At 47.0% G+C, this 18,211-nt stretch overlaps 1 protein-coding gene across 1 annotated transcript in view; it reads left to right on the forward strand.

Annotated features, from left to right (window-relative positions):
* Nucleotides 1-13,473, forward strand: part of cenpv (centromere protein V) — a 45,515-nt gene extending 32,042 nt beyond the window's left edge. Inside the window, exons 4-5 of the mRNA XM_078224587.1 lie at nucleotides 10,901-11,015; nucleotides 13,009-13,473. Coding sequence (XP_078080713.1) covers nucleotides 10,901-11,015; nucleotides 13,009-13,130 — 237 coding nt within the window. The 3' untranslated portion in view covers nucleotides 13,131-13,473. The remainder of the gene's footprint in view (nucleotides 1-10,900; nucleotides 11,016-13,008) is intronic.
* Nucleotides 13,474-18,211: the final 4,738 nt, after the last annotated feature.

Consider the following 18,211-nt stretch of genomic DNA (forward strand, 5'->3'; position numbering starts at 1 on the left):
GTCCCTTCCTACAAGCCGTATACTCATCTAGATCCCTATCTTCGCCAAGCTCTCTGAACCTTTTGTACGCTTTCCTTTTCTTCTCGACTAGGTCCCGCACAGCTTTCGTGCACCACGGTTCCTTTAACCTACCAACTCCTCCCTGTCTGCTCGGAACGTTGTCCTGTAGAACTCTAGACAGACATTCCTTGAAAAACTGCCACCCCTCTTCAGTACATTTCCCCGAGAATACCTCCTTTCAATTTACTTCTCTAATTTGCTGCCTTATGTCTTCATATTTCCCCTTACTCCATATAAACACTTTCCTATCTTGCCTGATCCTCTCTTTTTCCAATGCAAGCATAAAGGAGATAGAGTTATGATCGCTATCCCCAAGATGCTCTCCCACTGAGAGATCTGACACCTGTCCAGGTTCATTGGTCAGTATCAGATCAAGTACAGCCTCTCCTCTTGTAGGCTTGTCCACATGCTGTGTCAGGAAACTCTCCTGAACACACCTAACGAACTCCTCCCCATCCAATCCCCTTACCCTTGGGATATTCCAATCTATGTTTGGGAAATTAAAGTCTCCCATCACAACAAGTCTGCTATTACTGCATCTCTCCAGGATCTGTTTCCCTATCTGCTCCTCCACCTCCGTTACTATTGGGCGGCCTAGAAAACTCCCAGTAAAGTGATCGACCCCTTCCCACTCCAAACATCCACCCACAGAGACTCTGTAGACAATCCCTCCACAGCATACACCTTCTCTACAGCTGTGACACTATTCCTGATCAGCAGTGCCACTCCACCCCCTCTCTTGCCTCCCTCCCTGTCCTTCCTGAAACATCTGAATCCCGGCACCTGTAGTATCCAGTCCTGTCCCTGAGACATCCAAGTCTCCGTAATGGCCACCACATCACACTTCCAGGCATCGATCCACGCTCTGAGCTCATCCCCTTTATTCACTATACTCCTGGCATTAAAGTAAACACACCTCAATCCTTTGGTCTGAGCTCTCCCCTTCTCTATCCCCCGTCCATCCTCCCTCTTGCACTGTCTATAACCCTTCTCTGTTTGCGAGCTAACTTCCTCGCTCCCAGTCACCTCATCTCGATCCCCTCCCCCCAACCTATCCAGTTTAAACTCTCCCCAGTAGCCTTAGCCAACCTTCCCACCAGGATATTGTTCCCTCTGGGATTCAAGTGCCACCCGTTTTGTGTGTACAGGTCACACCTGCCCCTGAAGAGGCCCCAATGGTCCAGGAACCTGAATCCCTGCCCCCTGCACCAGTCCCTCAGCCACACATTCATCCTCCACTTCACTCCATTCCTGCCCTCACCTTCCCGTGGCACAGGCAGCAATCCTGAGATTACTACCTTTGCTTTCCTCCTTCTCAGCTGTCTCCCTAGTTCCCTATACTCTCTTTTCATGACCCCTTCCCTCCCACATCAGCGGTACCAATATGTACCGCTACCTCTGGCTCCTCTCCCTCCCCCCTCAGGATTTCCGGGAGTCGACCAGCGACATCCTGGATCCCGGCCCCAGGGAGGCAGACCACCATCCGAGACTCCCGCCTGCCTCCGCAAAATCGCCTGTCCGACCCCCTGACTGTCGAGTCCCCGATTAACACTGCCTTCTTCCTCTTTTCCTTAGCCCTCTGAGTTACAGGGCCAGACTCCATTCCGAGGACACGGCCACTGCTGCTTCCCCCAGATGGGCTGTCCCCCCCAGCAGTACTCAGGCAGGAGTACTTGTTGTGTAGGGGCACACCCACCGGGGTGCTCTCAATCACCCGAGCTTTACCCTTCCTGGCCGTCACCCACTTGGCCTCCACCCGTGGCCCTGGTGTGACCACCTGATGATAGCTCTTGTCTGTCACCACCTTTCTCTGCATGGAGGTCAGTGACCAGTGGAGTGCCCCAGGGATCTGTTCTGGGACCCTTGCTGTTTGTCATTTTCATAAATGACCTGGATGAGGAAGTGGAGGGATAGGTTGGTAAGTTTGCTGACGACACCAAGGTAGGTGGTGTTGTGGATAGTTTGGAGGGATGTCAGAAGTTGCAGCGAGACATAGATAGAATGCAAGACTGAGCGGAGAAGTGGCAGATGGACTTCAACCCGGATAAGTGTGTAGTGATCCATTTTGGCAGATCCAATGGGATGAAGCAGCAGTATAATATGAAGGGTACCATTCTTAGCAGTGTAGAGGATCAGAAGGACCTTGGGGTCCGGGTCCATAGGACTCTTAAATCGGCCTCGCAGGTGGAGGATGCGGTCAAGAAGGCGTACGGCGTACTGGCCTTCATTAATCGAGGGATTGAGTTTAGGAGTCGGGAGATAATGCTGCAGCTTTATAGGACCCTGGTTAGACCCCACTTGGAGTACTGCGCGCAGTTCTGGTCACCTCATTACAGGAAAGATGTTGAAGCCATTGAAAGGGTGCAGAGGAGATTTACAAGGATGTTGCCTGGATTGGGGGGCATGCCTTATGAGGATAGGTTGAGGGAGCTTGGTCTCTTCTCCCTGGAGAGACGCAGGATGAGAGGTGACCTGATAGAGGTTTACAAGATGTTGAGAGGTCTGGATAGGGTAGACTCTCAGAGGCTATTTCCAAGGGCTGAAATGGTTGCTACGAGAGGACACAGGTTTAAGGTGCTGGGGGGTAGGTACAGAGGAGATGTCAGGGGTAAGTTTTTCACTCAGAGGGTGGTGGGTGAGTGGAATCGGCTGACGTCGGTGGTGGTGGAGGCAAACTCGTTGGGGTCTTTTAAGAGACTTCTGGATGAGTACATGGGATTTAATGGGATTGAGGGCTATAGATAGGCCTAGAGGTAGGGATATGATCGGCGCAACTTGTGGGCCGAAGGGCCTGTTTGTGCTGTGGCTTTCTATGTTCTATGTTCTCATTCTCCCTTAACAGCCTAAGATCCCCGAGCTGCTGTTCCAGCTCCGTAACACAGTCACTCAGGAACCGCAGCTCGACACACCCCTCACAGATGTGGATGTCCGGGAGGCCAGGTGCCTCCAGGTCCTCCCACATACTGCACTGCGAACAACACACTGGCTTCACACTCATATTTGACCCTTTATATCAAGGTACCCAGAGAAAAGTAAAAAAGAATTAAAAACTCACCCCTGCTCGCCCTGTCCCCCAAGCCCTGTGAGCCAAAGCCCTTATAGCTCACACTCTGCTTCCCACTCACCCCACTGCCCGTTCCCGACACTGCCCGCTATACACTGCGGCCTCCCTTTTATACTTCGCGCGCTTAAAAAAGAACCCTTCCCGGACTCCTTGGTGGCCTACTTCCGGTTTTCAGTTTAAAATTAAGAGAAGAAAAAAAACTACTCAAAAAATAAAGACAAAAAACACTAAATAAATAAATAAATAAATCTCAGCAGCACTCCTGCCACAAATCACTCCCTCTCTGCTTGCTCCAGAATATCAAGAAACGATTGGAGGCTCTGGATACTGCAAAGGCAATGGGCCTGATAACATTCTGGCAATAGTACTGAAGACTTGTGCTCCAGAACTTGCCGCTCCCCTAGCCAAGCTCTTCCAGTACAGTTACAACACTGGCATCTACCCAACAATGTGGAAAATTGCCCAGTTATGTCCTGTACACAAAAAGCAGGATAAATCCAACCCGGCCAATTACTGCCCAATCAGTCTACTCTCGATCATCAGTAAAGTGATGGAAGGGGTCATCAACCGTGCTATCAAGCAGCACCTGCTCAGCAATAACCTGCTCAGTGACGCCCAGTTTGAGTTTCGCAAGGGTCACTTGGCTCCTGACCTCATTATAGCCTTGGTTCAAACATGGATGAAAGAGCTGAATTCTAGGGGTGAGGTGAGTGACAGTCCTTGACATCAAGGAGCCCTAGCGAATTAGTGTGTATCAGGGGGCAAACTCTCCGCTGGTTGGAGTCATACCTGGTGCATAGGAAGACGGTTGTGGAGGGTCAGTCATCACAGCTCCAGGACATCTCTGCAGGAGTCCCTCAGGGTCAGTGTCCGAGGCCCAACAATCTTCAGCTGCTTCATCAATGATGTTCCCTCCATCATAAGGTCAGAAGTGGGGATGTTCGCTGATGATTGCACAATGTTCAGCACCATTTGCTACTCCTCAGATACTGAAGCAGTCCATGTTCAAATGCAACAAGATCTGGGCAATATCCAGGCTTGGGCTGACAAGTGGCAAGTAACATTCGTGCCACACAAGTGCCAGGCAATGACCATCACCAATAAGAGACACTCTAACAACCGTCCCTTGACATTCAATGGTGTAACCATCACTGAATCCCCCACTGTCAACATCCTTGGGATTGCCATTGACCAGAAACTCAACTGGACTCACCACATAAACACAGTGGCTACAAGAGCAGGTCAGAGGCGAGAACATTACAGCGCAGTACAGGCCCTTCGGCCCTCGATGTTGCGCCGACCAGTGAAACCAATCTAAAGCCCATCTAATCGATGCTATTCCAATATCATCCATATGTTTAGCCAATAACCATTTGAATGCTCTTAATGTTGACAAATGTTGAATGCTCTTAATGTTGACAGGCTAGGAATACTGCGGTGTGTAACTCACCTTCTGACTCCCCAAAGCCTGTCCACCATCGACTAGGCACAGGTCAGGAGTGTGATGGAATACTCCCCACTTGTCTGGATGGGTGCAGCTCCAACAATACTCAAGAAGCTCAACACCATCCAGGACAAAGCAGCCCCGCTTGATTGGCACCACATCCACTAACATCCACTCCCTCCACCACCGATGCTCAGTAGCAGCAGTGTGTACTATCTACAAGATGCACGCAACAATTCACCAAAGGTTCTTAGACTGCACTTTCCAAACCCACGATCACTTCCATCTAGAAGGACAAGGGCAGCAGATACACGGGAACACCACCACCTGCAAGTTCCCCTCCAAGCCACTCACCATCCTGACTTGGAAATATATCGCCGTTCCTTCGCAGTCACTGGGTCAAAATCCTGGAATTCCCTCCCGAACAACATTGTGGGTCAACCCACAGAACATGGACTGCAGCGATTCAAGAACGCAGCTCACCACCACCTTCTCAGGGGGCAACTAGGGATGGACAATAAATACTGGACAGCCAGTGATGCCCATGTCCCACAAAGGAATAAAAAAATTAGCTGTACATTCCAGATCCAATCTACTTACTGCATTAAAAAAATCTTTCCTCAAGTTGCTGTGCCTCTTTCACCAATGGCTTTAAACTAGTGTCCTTTGGTTCTCAGTCCTCCCTCCGTACCGACTCTCTCCAGAACACTCATGATTTTGAACATCTCTATCAAATCTCTTAATCTTCTCTTAATTTTCCAGGTCATTAATATATATTAATAAAAGCAGCAATGCTAACACTGATCCTGGGAAACTCCATGATAAACTTTCCTCTAATCCAAAAAAACCAACTGCTTCCTGCTACACTTTTTCCTGTCATTCAGCCAATTTTGCATCTGTGCTGCTTCTGTCCTTTTTATTCCGTGAACTCTAACTTTTCTGACAAGCCTGAAGCCTGCTATGTGGCACTTAGCAAATATTTGTTTTGAAGCCCACATACACCACCTGAGCGATTTTCCCCCCAAAAAACTAAGTGCCCAACAGGTGGGGTTTTTCCCGCTCGTTTTCTGGGTGAGGTTAGGTGATCGAATTTACAGGACTCTGTACACTACAGAGTAGTACACCAGAGTAGTACAGACTACATCAGAGTACACTACAGAATTTACAGGACTCTGTACACGACAGAGTCCATCAGGGGATTTACGCAGGTGGGGTGGGGGCCTAATCCTACCCAAGATTCCGGCATCAGACTGCATAAGGGGCGAGTGCGCATGTGCCACTCTCCAGTACACTGGGAGATTGGTTGACAAGCAGCTCCCCCCCCCCCCCCCAGATCACTGGCCTCTGATCCCCAACCCTATCACCAGCCCCCACCTCTCATGCAGAGTTCCCCCCCATTCCCTCCCCTCCTTCCTACCCCCAACACCGCTCTAGCACCCCCCCTCAGACCCCAACCCATTGGCAGTGCCCGATGCCTGATGGGCGGTGCCAGGCTGGCACTGCCCAAGTGGTGCCCTCCTCTCTCTCTCTCCCCCCCCCCCCACCCCCCCCATTTCTGACCTCTGGCCCCACCAGTGAGGCTATCACGCCTGATCCCGGTTGATGGGGACCATATGTGATCCCGGCTTGTGTGGAGCTCCACCGGCAGATGCAGAAATTTTCGCAAGCTTAGACAACTGAGTCCCGGGTCACTAAAGAGATGCAGAGCAGCTTCTGCATATGGTAATCAGCTGCGCGCTGTTCCCTGACACAAAGATCATAGAAGATCATAGAAACCCTACAGTACAGAAAGAGGCCATTCGGCCCATCGAGTCTGCACCGACCACAATCCCACCCAGGCCCTACCCCCATATCCCTACATATTTTACCCACTAATCCCTCTAACCTACGCATCTCAGGACACTAAGGGGCAATTTTAGCAGGGGCAATTTTAGCATAGCCAATTAACCTAACCCGCACATCTTTGGCCTGTGGGAGGAAACTGGAGCACCCGGAGGAAACCCACGCAGACACGCGGAGAATATGCAAACTCCACAGACAGTGACCCAAGCCGGGAGTCGAACCCAGGTCCCTGGAGCTGTGAAGCAGCAGTGTTAACCACTGTGCTACCGTGCCGAGGCTGATTACGCTGGGAAAATGGACCGGGACGATCACAATCGGCCGGACGCCGGTGGCGAATCCTGTTTTTTCCCACCCACTGCCATTTCCAGGCCCATTTGTACTACTCGAGCAGCACAGTGGGCTGGGAAAATCGCACTCCACATCAATCCATGTGAGGTGATTCATTTTGGTAGGACAAATTTAAATGTGGATTACAGGGTCAAAGGTAGGGTTCTGAAGACTGTGGAGGAACAGAGAGATCTTGGGGTCCATATCCACAGATCTCTAAAGGTTGCCACTCAAGTGGATAGAGCTGTGAAGAAGGCATATAGTGTGTTAGCTTTTATTAACAGGGGGTTGGAGTTTAAGAGCCGTGGGGTTATGCTGCAACTGTACAGGACCTTGGTGAGACCGCATTTGGAATATTGCGTGCAGTTCTGGTCACCTCACTATAAGAAGGATGTGGAAGCGCTGGAAAGAGTGCAGAGGAGATTTACCAGGATGCTGCCTGGTTTGGAGTGTCGGTCTTATGAGGAAAGGTTGAGGGAGCTGGGGCTGTTCTCTCTGGAGCGGAGGAGATTGAGGGGAGACTTAATAGAGGTTTATAAAATGATGAAGGGGATAGATCGAGTGAACGTTCAAAGACTATTTCCTCGGGTGGATGGAGCTATTACAAGGGGGCATAACTATAGGGTTCATGGTGGGAGATATAGGAAGGATATCAGAGGTAGGTTCTTCACGCAGAGAGTGGTTGGGGTGTGGAATGGACTGCCTGCAGTGATAGTGGAGTCAGACACTTTAGGAACATTTAAGCGGTTATTGGATAGGCACATGGAGCACACCAGGATGGTAGGGAGTGGGATAGCTTGATCTTGGTTTCAGATGAAGGTCGGCACAACATCGTGGGCCGAAGGGCCTGTTCTGTGCTGTACTGTTCTATGTTCTATAATCAATTACCCTCAACAACCCTTCGCTATTACTTCATCAAAAAACTCAAGTAAGTTAGTTAAACACAATGATATTGGCATAGTTGTGATTATTGCCCATTGCTAATTGTCCTGAAGGTTATAATTCAACGTGGGCAAGTGCGAGGTCTTGCACTTTGGAAAAAAGAATAGAGGTATGGACTATTTTCTAAACGGTGACAAAATTCATAATGCTAAAGTGCAAAGGGACTTGGGAGTCCTAGTCCAGGATTCTCTAAAGGTAAACTTGCAGGTTGAGTCCGTAATTAAGAAAGCAAATGTAATGTTGTCATTTATCTCAAGAGGCTTGGAATACAAAAGCAGGGATGTACTTCTGAGGCTTTATAAAGCACTGGTTAGGCCCCATTTGGAGTACTGTGAGCAATTTTGGGCCCCACACCTCAGGAAGGACATACTGGCACTGGAGCGGGTCCAGCGGAGATTCACACGGATGATCCCAGGAATGGTAGGCCTGACATACGATGAACGTCTGAGGATCGTGGGATTATATTCATTGGAGTTTAGGAGGTTGAGGGGAGATCTAATAGAAAATAACAAGATAATGAACGGCTTAGATAGGATGGACGTAGGGAAGTTGTTTCCATTAGCAGGGGAGACTAGGACGCGGGGGCACAGCCTTAGAATAAAAGGGAGTCACTTTAGAACAGAGATGAGGAGAAATTTCTTCAGCCAGAGAGTGGTAGGTCTGTGGAATTCATTGCCACAGAGGGCTGTGGAGGCCGAGACGTTGAGCGTCTTCAAGACAGAAATGGATAAATTCTTGATTTCTCGAGGAATTAAGGGCTATGGGGAGAGAGCGGGTAAATGGAGTTGAAATCAACCATGATTGAATGGTGGAGTGGACTCGATGGGCCGAATGGCCTTACTTCCGCTCCTATGTCTTATGGTCTTATAATGGGCCTTCATCTTGAACCAGGGCGCTCTGTAAACTGATGCTTTGTCCACAATGATATTCCATCACACCCTGACTGGATTCTTGTTATTGATAGATTACATGGGATATACAGCACAGAAACAGGCCATTTGGCCCAACCAGTTCCTGCTAGTATTTATGCTCCACTCCAGTTTCCTCCCATCTTTCCTTGTCTAAGTCTGAGTACAGATCTCCCGTTGGTACATTGCTGAATGGGCCATTCTTCATTTAAGCCTGGCAAGCAGTGTCAGTGAAGTATGGAACTGCAAGGAGTAATTAGTCATACCTGCCTGTCCTTCCCCAGTGTCCATATAAGCGGACTTTCCAGAAGAGATTACTTGCTAGACCGTGCAAACATGAAAATGTTCCAAAATACCTCACAGTCAATCGCTTTTTGAAACCCAGCCACTGTTGGTTGAATCTGAACACCCTCGCTCATTTTCTTTACCCTATTCCGGGGGTACTGAGGTTAGTTCTCAAATTATAGAGAACATAGAAAAGCTACAGCACAAACAGGCCCTTCGGCCCATAAGTTGCGCCGAACAATTTCCTTACCTTCTAGGCTCCTCTATAACCCTCTATCTTACTAACCTCCATGAACCTATCCAAAAGTCTCTTAAAAGCCTCAATCGAATCCGCTTCCATCACCACTACCGGCAGCCGATTCCACGTACCCACCACCCTCTGAGTGAAAAACTTACCCCTAACATCTCCTCTATACCTACTCCCCAGCACCCTAAACCTGTGGCCCCTCGTGACAACCATTTCAGCCCTGGGTAAAAGCCTCTGAGAATCCACTCTATCAATACCTCTCAACATCTTATACACCTCTATCAGGTCACCTCTCATCCTTCGTCTCTCCAAGGAGAATAGACCTTGCTCTCTCAACCTATCCTCATAAGGCATATCACTTAATTCTGGCAACATCCTCGTAAATCTCCTCTGCACCCGTTCCATGGCTTTCACATCCTTTCTGTAATGAGGCGACCAGAACTGGGCACAGTACTCCAGGTGGGGTCTGACCAGGGTCCTATACAGCTGCAGCATTATCTCCCGATTCCTAAACTCAATTCCTCTATTGATGAAGGCCAGTATTCCATACGCCTTCTTAACCACAGCCTCTACCTGCGACGCCGCTTTGAGCATCCGATGAACCCGGACCCCAAGATCCCTCTGATCTTCCACACTGCCAAGCATCTTACCCTTAACATTATATTCTTCCATCCATTCGACCAGCCAAAATGAACCACCACACACTTATCTGGGTTGAAGTCCATCTACCACTTCTCCATTCAGTCTTGCATCTTATCTATGTCTCGTTGCAACTGCTGACATCCCTCTACACTATCCACAACACCTCCAACATTTGTGTCATCAGCAAACTTGCCAACCCATCCTTCCACTTCCTCATCCAGGTCATTTATAAAAATCACAAAGAGCAAGGGTTCCAGAACAGATCCCTGGGGCACCCCACTGGTGACCAACCTCCACTCTGAAAAAGCCCCATCTACAACCACTCTTTGCCTTCTGTGGGCAAGCCAGTTCTGAATCCACAAAGCAACGTCCCCTTGTATCCCATGCCCCTTCACTTTCTCCATAAGCCTTGCATGGGGCACCTTATCAAACGCCTTACTGAAATCCATATAAACCACATCTACCGCTCTTCCCCCGTCTAAGTGTCTAGTCACATCTTCAAGAATCAGACTCGTAAGGCATGATCTGCCTCGGACAAAGCCGTGCTAGCTACTTCTGATCATACTATTCCTTTCCAAATGTTCATAAATCCTGCCTCTCAGGATCTTCTCCATCAACTTACCTACCACTGAGGTTAGACTCACCAGTCTATAATTTCCTGGGCTATCTCTTCTCCCTTTCTTGAATAACGGAACCACATCCGCAATCCTCTGGAACCTCTCCCATCTCCATTGACGACGCAAAGGTCATTGCCAGAGGATCAGCAATCTCTTCCCTTGCCTCCCACAGTAACCTGGCCATCACTTCCCAGGCTGAGCTTATCTGATTCAGCAAAGAGTAGGGTGTGAATATGGGACCTTATAATCTATATGGTCCAGCTTCTCCCTGATTTAACAAGGTAACTGAAAGGACAATTTCAAACAGAAATGTAATAATTTATGAGCAGCATATGCTGGCCTCAGTGATAAAGAATGAAAATGATTCCATGCTTCTGTGATTTATGGAATTGTGTGAATTGTTTGCTGATGTTTAAATTGCCTGAAGCTTCATATTAGAATTTAAAGCAGAAGTGAAACACATTAAGATTCAGTTATTCATTTTCAAGTCTGGGACTCACTTGGAATGATCTGTCTTTACAGGGAGCTGATAACTTAACTGTTTATACATTCAACACGAGGGCAGCAAAGCATACTTTCTGCAAAACATGTGGAGTACAAAGTTTCTACACCCCTCGTTCCAACCCTGACGGATATGGTAGGGAAAATAAATCATTATGTATGTGCATGTTAATTCCAAAACTGATTTGTAGAATCTTGTGTACAAATCATAGAATCATCTATTCTCTATTATAAAGTACCTTATCCAGGCTTTTTCCCCCACCTGATCACCGTAACCCCACATACTTATTAAGGCTAATCCCATTGAACCTACACATCTTAGATAGCTTGATCTTGGTTTCAGATAAAGCTCGGCACAACATCGTGGGCCGAAGGGCCTGTTCTGTGCTGTACTGTTCTATGTTCTATCTTGGGACACTAAGGGGCAATTCAGCACAGCCAACCCACCTAACCTACACATCTTTGGACTGTGGGAGGAAACCGGGGCATCCAGAGGAAACCCACAGAAAGAGGAGAATGTGCAAACTCCACACAGTGACCCGAGGCTGGAATTGAACCCAGATCCCTGGTGCTGTGAGGCAGCAGTGCTAACCACTGAGCCACCGCGCTGCCCCGGGTCCCTGGCACTGAGGCAGCAGAGCTAACCATTATGCCACCATGCCACCGGGAATTGAACCTGGGTCCCTGGCGCTGTGAGGCAGCAGTGCTAACCACTGTGCCGCTCTGGGTCCCTGGCGCTGTGAGGCAACAGTGCTAGCCACTGTGCCGCTCCAGGTCCCTGGCGCTGTGAGGCAGCAGAGCTAAACACTGTGCCACCGTGTTATGAGATACTTTTTAAACACTGATTAAATTCCATTTATGTAATGGGACTTTTCCACCAAGAGTTCCTGTGGGTCAATGAGGATCATCAATAGGTGATAACATAGAAACAGGCCATTCGACCCCTCGGATCTGCTCCGTTATTCAATAAGATCATATCTGATTGCGGCCTCAATTCCACATTCCGCCCACCCCATGTAACTTTTGACTCCCTTTTTAGTCAAGAATCTATCTACCTCTGCCTGAAAAATATTCAGTCACCCTGCCTCCACTGCTCTAAGAAAAAAATTCTTCTCAAGTTTGCTTTAAGTGAAGACCCCTTATTTTTAAACTGTGTCCCCTAGTTCTGGTCTCTCCCATAAGGGGAAACATCCTCTCCTCATCCAGCCAGTCTGGTCCTCTTGGGATCTTATATTGTTCAATAAGATCACCTCTCAATCTTCTAAACTTCGATGGATACAGACCCAACCACGCCATCCTAGGTGTCAGATGAGTGAACCTTCTCCGAACTGCTTCTAATGCATTTATATCCTTTCTTAAATAGAGAGACTAAAACTGTACACAGTATTCCAGATGTGGTCTCACCAAGGCCCTGTACAGCTGGAGAAAAACATTACTTTTATATTCCATTCCCTTGTAATAAACAACAACATTCTATTTGCCTCCCTAATCACTTGCTGTGTCTGTGTGCACTAATGTTTCCTGATTCATGTACCAGGATACCCCGATCCCTCTGTACCTCAAAGCTCTACAATCTCTTTCCATTTAAATAATGTGCTCTTTTCTATTCTTTCCATCCAGTCGAGTGTCCCAATGTTAGACCCTCAAAAACTAGAAACTTTCTGTTTCTACCTACCTTGTCCCATCCTTTCATCATTTTAAGCACTACTATATTGGCTGAAATGTGTAATGTTCCACTGATAAAAGCCCCAATTTTCAGATCTACTTTGTATTTGTGGAAACTTGCAGCTTCAGATCTTGTCGGTTGACATTGGCTAGGTTTCATTCAAAATGCTCATGTATTTTCACCACTGCTCATGTCAAGTCTTGTGTCCAATTCGTTTTTTTCAAGTGTCACTGTTGCTTGAGCCCAGGGCAATGCTAGCTCATATTGGTGCTATATTTATGCAACAATTCCTGACGTGATCCCTGGTGCACCTTCTGTATTCCTCTGGCCTTTTCTAGATAGTTGATGCTATTTGTAGCTCTGTTCTGTACTCAGCCATTTGCCATGTCTGCCCTCTGCTTCACTCTTGCTCACATTTACCTGTTACTTCATTTGTTGAATCAGCTGTATTTTCTATCCGTAGTTGTGATGGCTTACTGCCTGGATGAAGGCACGGTGAACAGCATCACTGTGGAACTTTTCAATGGCAAGGACTGGGAGAAAAGCATGGAGGAGCACAAAACTATAAAGAATTTGTCTAAGTAATTGAATGTGTGAACATTCACGGTTCATTCATGTCATCAAACTTTGGTTACTCATGTTCCTATTCTCCTCCCACCCCTTTGCCTGTCACCAGCCCTTGGAACTAAAGCTTTGAGGCTAAAATCCAGCCCTAGAAAATTTAGCAAGATCACTGCAGCTATCCATTCACACCAAGATCAGATCAAAAACAATCACAGGGACAGAGGGTCATGCACACATACATCACCCTAACATGGACCACAATAGTCAAGTAGTCTGAGACAACACACAGCTGAACTATTTTAAAATGCTGAAAACTTGGATGTGTAACCATTGTCAAAATTAAATAAATTATAAAAGAACATGACTTCTCAGCCTTTCCGTTGTTCTGGGTGAACTGGAGCGTGGGGACATGGTGGAAGAGTGTTCCTGCTGATATACAAATAATAGACTGTACAAAGGACATAACTCTTTCACATGATCCTACATTTGAATGAACTAGTCTGTTATGGATAGTCAATGTTGATGAGTTGATTTGAGATAAAAACAATTTCTATTGATGGTTGGGTGAGCATACGGCCTCAGGAATGGATCTTACTGAATTTGTATGGGGAGAGAAGCTGCCCCTTTAGCCTGTCCGATAAACCATTTGATTGCTGCACACTGTACCTGATAAAATGGTGCACACATAAGACAGGGAGGTGAGGAGGCCTTCATTCCCAGGTATATTGGTTTTGTTCCAGTATATTTTCTATTTTCATGAAACTATGTGAAAGAAGATGTCATTTTTAATTGAGGATATTATTGCACCAGAACATGCTGCATAGCAAATAAATATTGAAATTGTTTCAGATCACAATGAAGCCACAGGGACAATGGGGATAATGCTAAACGAACCTATTCCTGTTGGGTGGCTGGGACTAAAATTCCTCCATGTGTTGCACCATGTTAATGACAGTTGTTATGATCCAGGCCAAAAACTCCAAGGTATTTTGTGAAATTAGCCTCGACCCTAAGTTTTATATTTGATTTTGGCATTGTGAGCATAATGTGTTTCACTCCAGGTATGATTCAAGTGACCCACAAAGTATATTTAAGAATACAGAATATAATTACAAGAATTAGCATAACTTTTACAAGACTTAAACATGACACAGTATAATTCCTAAGAGCTAGCTATCACTGTTGTTCCAAGTTAAACACCGTCCCTTCTCTAGACTTCGCACACAGAACAAGTATGCTCACGTGATGCTGGATTTGCAGCTTTTTAACACCTGCTGTGAGTTGGTGCTTTGACTATTGGATCAATTCTCTGAGGCTCCCCAGTCTTGGAAATTCCAGAAAGCCTCTGGGGGGGGGGGGGAGAGAGAGAGACAGAGAGATACTGCCTTCTTCCACTAGCTTCTAGCAGCAACTGAGAAACATGCAGGCACCTTTGTTTAACATGAACTAACCAGTTTTAACCATTGCTTAGAAACACAAGTTAAACTTAAACTGATAGCTTATTTCTAATACCCACAAATAGAAATATAAATTGTTTAAACCAGCTTTACTTCCTAGCATGATGAATGATATCATCAAGGGTGAAGGTATTTTAATGTAAAAATAGCATTGGATAAATTAGGAATAGAGTCATAGAGGTTTACAGCATGGAAACAGGCCCTTCGGCCCAACTTGTCTATGCCGCCCTTTCTTTTTTAAAACACGTAAACTAATCCCAATTGCCCACATTTGGCCCATATCCCTCTATACCCATGTAACTATCTCAATGCTTTTTAAAAGACAAAATTGTACCCGCCTCAACTACTACCTCTGGCAGCTTGTACCAGACACTCACCACCCTCTGTGAAAAAATTGCCCCTCTGGACACTTTTGTATCTCTCCCCTGTCACCTTAAACCTATGCCCTCTAGTTTTAGACTCCCCTACCTTTGGGAAAAGATATTGACTATCTAGCTGATCTGTGTCCCTCATTATTTTATAGACCTCATTAAGATCACACCTCAGCCTCCTACGCTCCAGAGAAAAAAGTCCAGTCTATCCAGCCTCTCCTTAAAACTCAATCCATCAAGTCCCGGTAGCATCCTAGTAAATCGTTTCTGCACTCTTTCTAGTTTAATAATATCCTTTCTATAATAGGGTGACCAGAATTGCACACAGTATTCCAAATATGGCCTTACCAATGTCTTGTACAACTTCAACAAGACATTCCAACTCCTGTATTCAATGTTCTGACCGATGAAACCAAGTATGCTGAATGCCTTCTTCACCACTCTGTCCACCTGTGACTCCACTTTCAAGGAGCTATGAACATGTACCCCTAGATCTTTTTGTTCTGTAACTCTCCCTAACACCCTACCATTAACTGAGTAAGTCCTGCCCAGTTTCAATCTACCAAAATGCATCACTTCACATCTGTTAAATTAAACTCCATCTGCCATTCGTCAGCTCACTGGCCCAATTGATCAAGATCCTGTTGCAATTGGAGATAACTTTCTTCACTGTCCACTATGCCACCAATCTTAGTGTCATCTGCAAACTTACTGACCATGCCTCCTATATTCTCATCCAAATCATTAATATAAATGACAAATAACAGTTGGATTGGTTAGGACAGTGAGCATTCCATCAGAGGGAGCACGCTCTATAGTGGGCAGAAAGACAGGAGTAACCGCAAGATTAAAATAGAAATTCTTGAATGACAATCCAAATAGTGCGTTCTCTGCATTTCATTGAATACTGCACCAAGAAACACACTGCGCTAAAACACTAGATATGGAACATGAAATGAGTACTGTTGTAAAAACAGTTAATTTTATCTGAGCTCGTGCACTGAACGTTTCCTCACTATGCTGAGTGTACCGGCCGGGTCTCTCGCTTGTGTACCGGCCGGGTCTCTCGCTTGTGTACCGGCCGAGTCTCTCGCTTGTGTACCGGCCGGGTCTCTCGCTTGTGTACCGGCCGGGTCTCTCGCTTGTGTACCGGCCGGGTCTCTCGCTTGTGTACCGGCCGGGTCTCTCGCTTGTGTACCGGCCGAGTCTCTCGCTTGTGTACCGGCCGGGTCTCTCGCTTGTGTACCGGCCGGGTCTCTCGCTTGTGTACCGGCCGGGTCTCTCGCTTGTGTACCGGCCGGGTCTCTCGCTTGTGTACCGGCCGGGTCTCTCGCTTGTGTACCGGCCGGGTCTCTCGCTTGTGTACCGGCCGGGTCTCTCGCTTGTGTACCGGCCGGGTCTCTCGCTTGTGTACGGGCCGGGTCTCTCGCTTGTGTACCGGCCGGGTCTCTCGCTTGTGTACCGGCCGAGTCTCTCGCTTGTATACTGGCTGAGTCGAGGGATGGTGTTAAAACGCTTCTTAGAAATGAGACACGAGATTGAAGAATTGATGAACAGGAATAAACTCATGGCTGATCTATAGAATACCGAATGGCTGGCAACCCTTGTCTTCTTGGTCGACATTATTAGGCATCTTCATATTGTGAACACAAGAATGGAATGACGTTACCAGGTTGTGACCGAGCTTTATAACAATGTTCGCACCTTTAAAAATAAACAAATTCTTTGGGAAAAACAACTACCGCTTTGCAACTTGCCCCCTTTTCCTGCATTGAGGTCTCTGCTTGGATGTAGAAAAGATTGCTAAATGAGAAAAGAGTTTGAGGAAAGATTTTCAGACTTTAGGAGTTTCAGTTATTCAGCCACCCATTCTCTTTACCTGTGGAAAACCATAGAACATAGAACAGTACAGCACAGAACAGGCCCTTCAGCCCACGATGTTGTGCCGAGCTTTATCTGAAACCAAGATCAAGCTATCCCACTCCCTATCATCCTGGTGTGCTCCATGTGCCTATCCAATAACCGCTTAAATGTTCCTAAAGTGTCCGACTCCACTATCACTGCAGGCAGTCCATTCCACACCTCAACCACTCTGAGCAAAGAACCTACCTCGGACATCCTTCCTATATCTCCCACCATGAACCCTATAGTTATGCCCCCTTGTAATAGCTCCATCCACCCGAGGAAATAGTCTTTGAACGTTCACTCTATCTATCCCCTTCATCATTTTATAAACCTCTATTAAGTCTCCCCTCAATCTCCTCCGCTCCAGAGAGAACAGCCCTAGCTCCCTCATAAGACCTACCCTCCAACCAGGCAGCATCCTGGTAAATCTCCTTTGCACTCTTTCCAACGCTTCCACATCCTTATTATAGTGAGGTGACCAGAACTGCACACAATATTCCAAATGTGGTCTCACCAAGGTCCTGTACAGTTGCAGCATAACCCCACGGCTCTTAAACTCCAACCCCCTGTTAATAAAAGCTAACACACTATAGGCCTTCTTCACAGCTCTATCCACTTGAGTGGCAACCTTTAGAGATCTGTGGATACGGACCCCAAGATCTCTCTGTTCCTCCACAGTCTTCAGAACCCTACCTTTGACCCTGTAATCCACATTTAAATTTGTCCTACATAGGACCACAGAATTCCAACAGTGCAGAAAGAGGCCATTCGGTCCATCAAGTCTATACTGATTCTCCAAAATAGCATCCCATCCAGGCCCTCCCCTCCACCCTATCCCCATAACCCTGTGCATTTACCACGGCTAATCCACCTGACCCACACATTTTAAAGTTTATTTATTAGTCACAAGGCTTACATTACCACTGCAACGAAGTTATTGTGAAATTCCCCTAGTCGCCACACTCCGGCGCCTGTTCAGGTCAATGCACCTAACCAGCACGTCTTTCAGACTGTGGGAGGAAACCGGAGCACCAGGGGAAACCCACGCAGACACGGGGAGAACGTGCAAACTCCACACAGACAGTGACCCAAGCCGGGAATCGAACCAGGGACCTTGGCGCTGTGAGGCAGCAGTGCTAACCACTGTGCCACCCTGTCGCCACACTTTGGACACTAAGGAGCAATTTACCACAGTTAATCCACCTGATCTGCACATCTTTGGACTACTTCTACAGAACTGCAAATGGAACTCTCTGTTTTCATTGTGACACGAAACCAAAGGAAAAGTTTGCAATATATTTATGCGAACAACTTTTTTCATGAATGAATAGTAGCAAATCCAAACTGTACTCTAATTTGACTGACACAT

Source organism: Mustelus asterias, chromosome 12 (assembly GCF_964213995.1).
Source record: "Mustelus asterias chromosome 12, sMusAst1.hap1.1, whole genome shotgun sequence".
NCBI lineage: Eukaryota > Metazoa > Chordata > Chondrichthyes > Carcharhiniformes > Triakidae > Mustelus > Mustelus asterias.